Genomic DNA, 12020 nt, shown 5'->3' with positions numbered 1-12020 from the left:
TTTGTTGAAGTCTTTGAGTGGCAAAATATTGGCCTCAGCACCAGTGTCTATCTTGAACGCCAATTCACTATCGTTTTCTGTCAGTTTTATCAGAGCATAAGGCTTTTCCACCTTTTCTTCTGTGGAAATGGACTCAATCATGAATTCTCTCCCATCTTCCACTTTGCTTCTTGTTTCAAGTTTGTGTACTACTTTGCTCTTGCACATTTTGGCAAAATGGTTCATCTTCCTGCATTTGCTGCACTGCTTCCCTTTTGCTGGGCACTTATGGCTTCTTGAGTATGGGCCACCACAGAAATAGCATGCAGGGGAATTTTTCTGTCTTTGAACCACTTCCACCTCCTGCTTAATTGGAATCTGCATCTGTTTGTTAAGCATGAGTGCTTGGGTCTCTTGCACAGTTTCTATAGCTCAACTGCTCTAGCCAAGGTAAGAGTGGCTCCCTCACTGAGAAGCCGCTCATGGATTCTTGCATTCTTACTCCAAAGACCAACCTATCTTGAACTAGCTGGTTTTCTAGGGTATCAAATTCACAATCCTTGGCAAGTACTTTCAACTGAGTGACATATGACTCAATGGTCTCTCTATCCGCTTGGTTTCTCTGATGAAAGATATATCTGGCAAAGATGGGGTTTGCACTTGGCTGAATATAATTCTTGAACTTGTCTAGATATACTTTTGGCTTGTTTGCCTTCACGTCAGTTAAGGTCCAAGTGGAGAACACATCCTGTCCTTTTTCTTCAGTCCAGATCAGTAAGTATGAGCATTTCACTGCATCTGATTTTCCACTTAGTGGACCAGAAAACATGAGCTCACAATGTCTCTTAAATTTTCTCCATTCAGATTTTAGGTTGGGGCTTGACCAGTTGATTGATGGAGCTGGTGTACTATCCATGTTGAACTTCTGACACCATGCAATGATTTCTTTGATGTACTATTCAGTTAATACATATATTTGACCCAAGCACCTGTAACAAAAGCATAATAAGGCAACTGCAAGCAAGCACACAAGCATTAGCATTAATATATAAGCAAAAGCAAGCAATAAGTTCATTTCAGGTATTAGATGGGTTATATTTTAGTTTTTACTGATGTTTTTACTTGATTTGGAAGACTCATTAGTAATCATATCACAGGTCATATTATTGACTTACCAATAAAGTGAACGCACCACTTGATGCCTTTTTTAGGCTCTTTATGAATATAATAATTGCTTCTAGGCTTATTGCAAATTCAAATTTAAGCAGTTTTTGAGCTCTTAATAGCGATGAATTTTAAATTGAAGCATGAGTTATACATTGTTTTTGACTAAAAACTACATTTTCTCAGCACTGTTTTCTTGGTTGTTTTCAATAAAATAATACTACATTTTCAGTGCTAAAATCATTTATGATAAGGTTAGTTAAGGTGAAAAAGTGCTTAAATTTGAATTTGCAATTATTATATCAGTAAAGTGCATAAAAGTGCATCAAGGGACAAGTTCACTTTATTGGTAAGTCAATAATATGAACTGTGATATGTTTACCAAATTGGCTTTAACTTTGCTCCCTCTCCAGGGATTTCAATAGAATTACACCACTGCCTGAAAGTTTCATTTTCCTATGCTAACTTCTTCCTAAGATAGCAAAATGTAGCTTGCCTAGAATTTTAACCAGTTTAATAGTAATTTTTGGTAAAATTCTAGTTAAGTGACTTCTTGCTATCACAGAAAGGAGTTAGGTTAGGAAAATGGAACTTTTGGAGATGGATCTACAGGCTAAAGTATATCCTGGGAAGGTATTTTAAAGTACCCACCTCAACTCTTTCTCTCTCTAGAGGGCCCTACAATTTGCCTACATGACAGGTCTATACCTATTGAAATTTTGACAAAACAACATTTTACCTTAGTTTTAAGCTACCAGTTGCTTTTTCTCTGCCTTTAGCCTAGTTCTGAAAAAGCAATTCCTGTTATTTGAGTAGAAATCTGGGTAAAATTCTAGTTAATTGACTTCTTGCTATCTTGGAAAGAGTTTAGGTTAGGAAAATGAAACTTTCAGGGATGGGTCTACAGGCTGAAGTATGTCCCGGGAAGGTATTTTAAGGTACTTACCTCCACTCTTTCTCCCTCTAGAGGGCCCTGGCATTTGATGACCTTTAAAAATGTGTGTTATAAAAGTGAAACCTTGGAAAATAGATCTTCTGCTTAATTGAAGTACAACGAAATTGTTTTCAGCGTCATAACTTTGCTCAATCCCATTTTATCAGGTTTTAAAGATATGCAAATACATTTCCTAAATTTTGAAAAAAACATTGACATGGCTCAAAATTCTACTCAAATAACAGGAATTGCATTTTCAGAACTTGAGCCAGAGAAAAAGCAACTAGTAACTGAAAATTAATGTAAAATCTTGTTTTGTCAAAATTTCAATAGGTATAGACCTGTCATGTAGGCAAATTTCAGGGCCCTCTAGAGGGAGAAGGAGTGGAGGTGAGTACTTCAAAATACCTTCCTGGGACATACTTTAGCCTGTAGATTCATCCCTGAAAGTTTCATTTTCCTAACCTAAACCCTTTCCGAGATAGCAAGAAGTCAATTAACTAGAATTTTACCAAATTCTGAGCCACATCAATGTTTTTTTTTCAAAATTTAGGAAATGTATTAGCACATTATAAAACCTTATAAATTGGGATTGAGCAAAGTTGTGAAAATGAAAACAATTTTGTTGTACTACATTCAAGCAGAAGATCTATTTTGCAAGGTTCCACTTTTATGACACACATATTTTTAAGGGTCATCAAAGGTCAGGGCCATCAAGAGGGAGAAGAAGTGGAGGTAGGTACTTCAAAATACCTTCCCAGGACATACTTTAGCTTGTATACCCATCCCTGAAAGATTCATTTTCCTAACCTAACCCCTTTCCAAGATAGCAAGAAGTCACTTAACTAGAATTTTACCGTGAATTTCTATTTTGTCATCAATTTCTATCCTATAACAAAGCTTAACCTGTCTAGCCTATACAATAATGGCCTACAGAAGTAGGTTGGTCCCATGCCATGAATCCAGCTTTTGGATTGAGTAAATTTACGGCAGGACTAGCATCTTCTTACCTATATCTGTATCAAATAAGTTTGGGGCTGAAAAAATCCCCATTTCAACTAATTAATTTCAACTAAATAATTTTGTCTACTTCTTCAACATGAGCTGATTTCCGTTGTTTGTTTAAAAAATTGCTTTTTAGAAATAAGATGGCAATGTAGTAGCGCACAGTTTTTTAAATGATCTAAACAATAAGTTTCCCTAAGGTTATATTAATGTTTTTGATATTTGTTTAAGTTTAATTGGATTTCTAAAATCTTGTTTTAGACTTTCAAGCTTAAATTAAGTGCAAAAATGTAATTTTAGGGGGTTCTGCTGTTTTTCATTATATTTAAGAATCTGTCCAGAAAGCCTTTTTTTTTACATTAAACTATTTTATCCAAAAAACTGTTGTTAATCTTGGTGCAAGATTCTCTTCACGAGCTATATACTATAAAAACAAATAACATTGTCTACTATAAATTACCATAAGGATGGCTATTCCTTGAGCACCTTTACCTTAAATCACATCTTGGAGTGAAATAAGGACTTTTGATCCTGTTGAATCACTCCTTGTGATGACAGTTGCATACATGGTTGATTAAATTCTGGTGCATCCCAGTCAAATCTCCATGGTTTGTCACTCCACTCAGCATCCAGACGGCATTTAAATACATCTGTTGATTCAGCAGAAACAGTGTTCTCCTTGAGGTTGTTCCAGAGGTTCACAATCCAGTTTGAGAAGAAGCTGTATCTTGGTCCAGTCTTTGCATGAATTTTGTGGATTTGTTTTGGGTGTCCTTGAGTTATGTGGGAGGGGTCAATCTCCAGGAGCGCATTTTCTTGATTGGTAGAGAGGAGTTTATGTGCCTGGATCATATCCCCACATTTTCGTTTGTAGACTAAAGAGGGGAGGTTGAGTTCCTAGTGGCCCTACATTGGATTTGCTCAAGCACTACCTTATCCTTTTTGAATCAAGGGGTGGCCAGGATGGTCCCCACCTCCAAACATGGTCTTACCAGTCCTTTGTAGAGCTTGGTGATTACATGTCTACTTCTGCTGGTAATGCCATGTTTAATGATACCCAGGGCTCTGCTAGCATTGGCTGAGATCTTCTGTGAGTGGGAGCTGAATTTCAACTGGGAGTCTGCAATAACTCCAAGGTCTCTCTCCTTCTGAACATGCTCCACTACATGGTGTCATCCAGGGTTTTGGGTCATTAGGTATTGTTGCTGGGGGTTGCTGTGTCCAAAGTGTATGACCTTGCATTTTTCAGCATTGAATTCCAGCAACCATCTTTTAACCCAGGAGCATATGTGGTTGAGATCATTTTGGCGGGATTGGCGGGCAGAAGGGGTATTGGCAGGACCTATAAGTTTTGAATTATCCACATAGAGAGTGGTTTTGTTACTGGTGATAAGGGCTAGCTCATTTACGTATATATTGAACAGGGTAGGGCCCAGGACACTGCCCTGGGGGACCCTGCTGGTGACATTGACTTCATCAGAGAGTGCATAACTATTTGGTCCATTGGTCACTTTCACTTGCTGTGTTCTGTCCCTCAGAAAATCCTCAATACAACTGATCACTTTTGGACTAAGAGACAGGGGGCATAGCCTGTGAATGAGGTAGCAGTGACAAACCTTGTCAAAAGCTTTGGCTAGATCCAGCAGGATTATATCCACTGGTACTCGTTTTTCTATTAGGTCAGTTACAAGACTGTAAGACTGAAGGAGGTTTGTATCCACTGATCTCTTAGAACAAAAACCATGCTGGCTGCTGCTGATGAATGAGTTAGCCTCAAGATGGTTAATGATGCGTTTGTTCACAATTCTCTCCATGACCTTGCATGCCACACAGGTAAGGCTGATAGGTCTATAGTTTGCTGCTGAAGTTTTGCTACCCTTCTTATGAATTGGGATAAATATTGCCTTCTTCCAATCCCTTGGAAGCTTCCCTTGTGTTAGTGACAAGTTAAATAATTTTACCAGGGGTGTTGAAATAGCAGGGCTTAGTTCCTTCAGCAGTCGTGGGCTCAGACCATCATGTCCAGTTGATTTATTGGCATCAAGCTCCTTAAGCTGTTTGGTTACTTCTTCGACTGTGATCGGTGAGTGTAACATTGGGAAGACAGTGTGAGCCTGTTCTGCTGGTGGGAGGGCTGACTGGAGGTCATCCTTAGAAAACACTGAGACAAACTGGTTATTCAGAAGGTTAGCTTTTTCGGAGGCGCAGGAAGAGACTGAGCTGTTATTCTCCAGGTCTGGTACTGAGTGTCTGCCTGGTTTATGTAGGGAGATATGTTTCCAGAATAACTTAGGGTTTTCCTTGACATTTTTGGCCAGATGTTCTTTGTAGTTTACAGTGAGTTTCCGCGTTTCTTTTCTGAGGAGATTCCTGGCGATTTTGTACTTCTCGTATGCTGTTGTTTTTTTTTGTTTCACAAACTTCTGCCAAAGTTTTTTCTTCCTATTGCATAGTTTCTTGATTTTTGGGGTGAGGAAAGGTAGAATTTTTGGTTTCTTTTTCCATGTCATGCTGGTATGCTTGGCTAGGCTCTCTAGTAGGGTATTTTTTAGGATTAGCCATGAAGCTTCCACGTCATCTGAGATCAGAATTTCCAGATTGCATAGCCTTTGCAGGTTCATTGCATAGCCCAAGTTCCTAGGCAAGGCTTATCACCTGGGATGTTTCAGTATAATAACATATTTTTTTATATTTGCAAGTGTGTCAAGATTTTGACACACCGATCATGATAGTGACCTGCCTATTATATTTAGACATGGTTCGTGTTTTTAATATTCTCCCTAATCCCCTTCTAATGGTTTCATATAGCCACAGGATATATGAAAATTAATAATGATGTAATTCTTGCTATATAATAAGTGGCAGGTATCATGTTTCCCTGTTTTTCTGTTAAAATTATAGCAAACCATATAACTGGCTTTTTATAAAGTAAATTTGCCAATTGATGCCTTTATCTATGTTATTTACAAATATAATAATTGCTTCTACCTCAAATTCAGATTTAAGCATTTTTTGAGCTCTTAGAAATTACCTAATTATGGGGTATAAAAAAGGCTAAAAACATTTGTCTCAGACTTTAAAACATTGATCTCAAACTTACTATTTCATTATAAATCCATTTCTTTAATGTTATATAATCCACCAGCACTGAATTTCCAACATTAATTTGGATAAATTAATTTTGCCGATGTTATGGCATTTTCTTCTTTGCACTTCTTTGCAAAATGTAGTATTGTTATGTCAAAAACAGTGCACAGAAAATATAATATTATTTGTTGGAAACAATAGATAGCTTGTACTTTAATTGAAAATTTGTCATTTATAAGAGCTTAAAAAGTGCTTAAATTTTAATCTGTGGCAGAAGCGACTATTATATTTGTAAAGAACATAAAAAAAGGCATCAAATGGTATGTTTGCTTTATTGGTAAGTTAGTTATATCAACTGTCATAATTTTTTGAAAATTTGTCATTTTTAAGAGCTTAAAAAGTACTTAAATATCAATTTAAGGTAGAAGCAATTATTATATTTGTAAAGGGCATAAAAAAAGGCATTGCTATTCACTTTAAACAAAAGCCATCTATATGGTTTGCTATAAATTTACTGTTTCTCCTTTTTTACTTGTTTTTAAGTCAGTTTTCATAAAATATTATGTTCCTTTTTTCTATGTTATTCTTGAAATTTAGTAGTGACTAAAAAACATTAGTGACATTATTAACTTGCTTTGACAAGTGTCAACAGCTTTTAGAGATCCACTAGGCTAGTGATGTTTGAAGATAACAAATTTTAATGAGTAAATATAAATTGCAAGACGATGTAATTCATAAGCCTCATTTGTTCTTTTTTCTAATTAATCATATTTAAGTCATATTCAAAAGAACTGTATTAGGAACAATTTTTCTCCCAGAGGGTAGTTTAATAAAAGGTGATTACACTTAAAACTTCATTTACTAATAAAGTGAATGTACCACTTGATGCCTCTTTTCATGTTTTTTATGAATATAATAATTTCTTCTATTGGAAGTTTAAATTTAAGCACTTTTTGAGCTCTTAAAAATGACCAAAATATGGGTATAAAAAGGCTTAAAACATTGGTCTCAAACTTACTGTTTCATTATAAATCTATTTTTTAATGTTATATAATCCACAGGCACTGATTTTCCATGATTAAGTTGGATAAATAAATTTTATTTTGTCATTAATGCTGTTTTCTTCTTCCTTGATGCCAAATTTTCAATTAATGTATTAGTTTTTCATTGATTGTGACAAAATAATACTACATTTTCTCAGCACCAGAATTATTTATAGATAGGTTGCGTTAGTTAGGTTAGGTCAAAAATTGCTTAAATTTGAATTTGTGATAGAAGCTATTATTATATTTGTAAAGAACATAAAAAAAGGTGTTTAGTGGTATGTTCACTTTATTGGTAAGTCAGATATATGAACTGCAAAATATTTAATGCAGAATAAACCACCTTCTTGTAAAAAAAATATAGGATGTCAATGACACTTGGAAGCCAAAATGAAGGGGAAAAACACCTGCTACTATAATCATGTTTTATGGCTTGTTGATGTCTTCATGCTTAAAATAACCCTGATCAGATCAGTCAGCTGGTTACTTACTTGATATACTTTTAGTTCAAGCTGCAGGTAAGAATGATCAGCTTTGATGGTAGCTCTTTTATGATCAAGGCAAATGATGTCATTTGGTTTATCTGTTTCCAAGTACATTTTATCCAAGTGTATGAATTAATTTACATAGTTGCACATGAGTAGCCTCTATTAAAAAAGTAATGATTGTTGCAGATGATTTTCATTTCTTCCAGTTAATTTACAAGGGCATGCTTGATGGTGTTCTCCATTAATTTCAAGTGACTGAAGTTAGGGTAATATGGCTATAATTTTCAATGTTGTCCTTATTGCCTTTCTTTAAGACAGGTTTCAAATTGGATTCCCTCCTTTGCTGTTTCTGTCCTGCTTGGATATTAAGTTTGCATCACTTCTAATGCTACAACTTTTCTGGACCTTCTGATTTTGTTGAATTGAATTGTTTTGCTTGCATAAAAAGCCCACCAAACCTAGAGATTTCTTGTTGGGAGTAAATTGTTGCTAACTATTTTCTACTCATGCCTTTATAGTATTTTGTTATCCCCTTATGACCCATCTCATTGGAACAGGATAAAGGGCCCTCTATTCTTATTATCATAATCATTCTAAGTACTCTACCTTCTTGATCTCCTACCTTAGGCCAAGAATTCAAGAGTGATATCAAAATATGAACATATTGATCATTTTACTACTAGTATTGAAAGACAGAATAAATTTTTAAGTTTGCTTGATCCAAACCATGATTTTTACATTTTATTTTCTTAAAGTGTAATCTATCTCTTTTGTTTTAGTTTGTTTGCAAGATCTTCTCTTTTATTGTTGTGTTTCTTGCATTGCAGTTCATAATGTTACTCTTTTCTTTTTTGTTTCCTTACCCATCATGCATTGCTGCAATCTTAAAAGGAAGGAAATTCAGTGAAAATTCATCCACAGAAGATTCCCCCTCCCCTTCTATGCAGAAAATTCCCTCTGAGTATTGATGATTACCCTATTTCTAAATTTAGGAAAATTCAGAAAATTCCCACCTTCTGCAGATATTTTTGGGGGAATTGAGTGTATAAATTGAATTGACAATATTGCACTGAATTGATAAACATAAAGTTTTTTTTTTCAAATGTTGTACTTTGCACAGTAGAGCTAATCCAAGCCTGGACAAAGTTCTCCTTTACCCTAAATTTATGTAAATTACTAAATTATTCTGATTGTATATGCAAAGAGCACAAAAAGATACACAAATAAAACGCATTTTACTGTGGAGATCCCTCCTTCCCCACAGAAAATTTTTCCCACATATAAAGTAACAACAGTATTTTTGAATTTGAGAAGTATTGCTAAATACCAAATTCATGTAGCTTATTAAAATTATATATAATTCCTGAAGTGTGTTAGATGACAGAATTCAAGATTAACTAACATGTTAATTTAATATCAAGAAAACTCAAATAATTTGACCTGAAAATACTTTCAATTATCTGTGTTGAGGGGTCTGAAATCTTAGGACTTATGGTTGCACCAAACCTCCATTCATACTGAAGGGTCCAGGGACTTCTTTCTCTCCAGTTCTAAGCCAGCTTAGACACTTTGATGCAGACTTGAGGTATAAGAATAGTCATAGGAGTTAATGTGGTATTTATTGAGGCATTAGCCTGGTCTCTGTAAGTTGTAAATTACTTAGTAATGTGACTCCTTTTAGACTGAGATATGCTTTAGACAAAGTTGTAAGAGAAGAACAGTGTGGCTTTAGTAAGGATAGAGTAAGGGTAGAGTTTAGTAAGGGTCAATCAAATTTTCACTCTTTGGTTAATGATTCAGAAGTGCCTGAGTTATCAAACACCTTCGGTCTTCAGTTTTAAAGATTATGAGAAAGCTTTTGATTCTATTGGTACAAGAGCTTGATTGAAGGTCTTATCCTTGTATGGCTTATGAGACAAATACATTAAAGTGATTAGTGCTATATGCAAGAATAACACTGCTACAGTTAAGGTTTGAAATGAGGTTAGCAGCTAGTTTCGTCTGAAAACTGGAGTTGAGCAGGGCCGTGTTCTACTCCCCTTTATGTGAATCATTTTCTTAAAGAGCACAGGAAAGGCAATGGGAGGACACCGAATCAAACGGGGAGGGAAAATTTCCTGGACTTAGATTATGCTGATAATTCAAGCATTCAGATGAAAGTGTGAGCAAAATGAATAAACTTTTAGAGGTTTTGAGAATTCAGAGTGCTAGAATAGGTTTGAAAATTAATGTAAAGAAGACTAAGGTGCTAAGGCTAGGAATAAGGGAAGACAAAAAGATTACATTGCTAGTATTATTATTATTAGGTAGTCAGGTATTAGGTATATTATTAGGTAGTATTATTATTAAAGACAGTGGGAGCACCAAAGAGGTTAAAAATAGAATAGCCAAGGCTCAAGGTGGTTTAAACAGTTAAACAAAGTTTGGAAGAAATGGAAGATAAGTCTGCAAACCAAGATTATAATATTATAAGCTATAGAGATGACAGTGGTAAAATATGGTTCTAAATCACGGGCGCTTTGAAAAGCAGATGAAGATTTGCTAGATGTTTTGAAGAGAATTATCTATGAATTTTTCTGGGTACCTGGCTGACAGAAAGTATTTCAAATAGTAGGCTGTATGAAAAGTGTGGTTCAATACCGATTTTTAGGGCTATAATGAGAGAAAAGTTGAGACAGCGACGGCACAATCTGCAGATGAAGGATGGCAGATTGCTGAAGATTATCCTTTTCAGCCAACCTTCTAGGGCTAAACGGAAAACAGGACATCTGCGGTTGGGGTGGGAGGTTGTCGTAAAGAAAGATTTAAGGGAAATGGGATCTTCATGGGAGGGTCTAAAGACAAAGGCTTTGAATAGATTGGGTTGGAAGAGGAGCGTGCATAGCTGTTTTGGCCTCAGTCTGCTTGGAGCTGTGGATAGTTGTTTGCAGTAGTCGACCTTTGTCACACACCATTGCCAACTTTAACAAAGCAATCTATTTGTCAGAGCAGAGGTACCACTGATAGAAATTTTAGATCAAAAGTATGTTGTAAATGTTTTTAATCTTGCTAACTGATTTGACAGTACTAAAAAACAATGCTGGAAAATGCTTAGGTTTTAGACCCATCTTCTCAATAGAGCTTGTGCATTGTTAACTGGGTTATTAGATTTATCATGAAATTTGGGAATCACAGATAGCTGCAATGAATACTCTTTTAATTTTATCACCAAATTAAATTTTATGTCATTAATTGAGTTTTTTGGTTTCTCATTTAGTTTTAGAAATACAAGTATAGTTTGATTAAATAAGGTGATTGTATGAGATTTTGTATTAAGTACTGTCTATCTGTCATTTGGAAATTTTTCAAATATCTGGGAAAAGTTCCGAACCCTGATCCTTAAATAGCTTCCTCTGTTTTCAGGTTTTCTTCAAAATGGGCACCTGGAAGCTTGAAGTAGCAAAAATGGCCTTATATATGGCCTTCCCAGTCTCTCTTTTTTATATTTTCAACCAACCACAGCTCTTTGAAGATTGGACAGTAAAAATGAGAAGACAGTTGTACCCTCCCGAGGACGAACATATTCAAGGATTCAAGCAAAAAATAAAGGAACAAAGAAAGAAACAGGACTTAGAAATGTTCAGGAAAATGGAGGAAGAAATAACAAAGGATAAATGACAATAAAATCTTTCTTATAAAAAAGCAAATAGGTCAAGGTCGTGCCTGAGACTAGCTTTAATTTTCACGTTTAAGTACTGTGATAGTGGAATAAAATGTATAGCCATTATGATTTATGAATTTTAAAAGCGGTTATTTATACACTATACATTAAGTATATTGTCAATACATGTTCAATGCTTTAACAGAAAGACCGTATGCTAATAATTTTATTTTAAAGAAGGAGACAGGTTACAAAAAAGGAAAAAAGATTATGATGGCAAATACAAATTAATTACTTCACTCAATAAGCCCTCCATATGAGGAAAAGCCAATTTAGCTCTGCAATCTATGCAAATACTGTAGCCAACTTCAGAACAAGCATTGATGGAAGTTATTCCAATTGTAGCTGATGTTTCAATTTGGGTACTCCTGCGTAAATATGATCATCAGTTTTTGTCATCAGTCTTGATTTTCAGCAAGAGTCTACGGGAAAATCATCCATCTTGTGTTCTAGCAGATATGTTTGGGCATTGCAGATACATTAAATTCGTGTTATATAAAAGCACATTGTCCATATGGGTTTAATGAAGGATTAGTTTTATTACATTCGGGCCCACAGCATGGCTTAAGCCATAAAGAACCATTCTCTCTATACCCAAGACATAGTATTTTAGATAGGGC

At 35.2% G+C, this 12020-nt stretch overlaps 1 protein-coding gene and 1 long non-coding RNA gene across 2 annotated transcripts in view; one reads left to right on the top strand and one right to left on the bottom strand.

Annotated features, from left to right (window-relative positions):
* Window positions 1-3191, bottom strand: part of LOC136031660 (signal transducing adapter molecule 1-like) — a 61417-nt gene extending 58226 nt beyond the window's left edge. Inside the window, exon 1 of the mRNA XM_065711329.1 lies at window positions 3088-3191. Coding sequence (XP_065567401.1) covers window positions 3088-3130 — 43 coding nt within the window. The 5' untranslated portion in view covers window positions 3131-3191. The remainder of the gene's footprint in view (window positions 1-3087) is intronic.
* LOC136031661 (uncharacterized) lies at window positions 3153-11466 on the top strand. Its single transcript, XR_010618554.1, has 2 exons — window positions 3153-3282; window positions 11103-11466. It is a non-coding gene; the product is annotated as an uncharacterized LOC136031661 (long non-coding RNA).
* The last annotated feature ends 554 nt before the right edge of the window (window positions 11467-12020 follow it).

Source organism: Artemia franciscana, chromosome 10, assembly GCF_032884065.1.
Source record: "Artemia franciscana chromosome 10, ASM3288406v1, whole genome shotgun sequence".
Classification (NCBI taxonomy): Eukaryota; Metazoa; Arthropoda; class Branchiopoda; order Anostraca; family Artemiidae; genus Artemia; species Artemia franciscana.
This window is presented reverse-complemented; position numbering and strand designations above follow the sequence as displayed.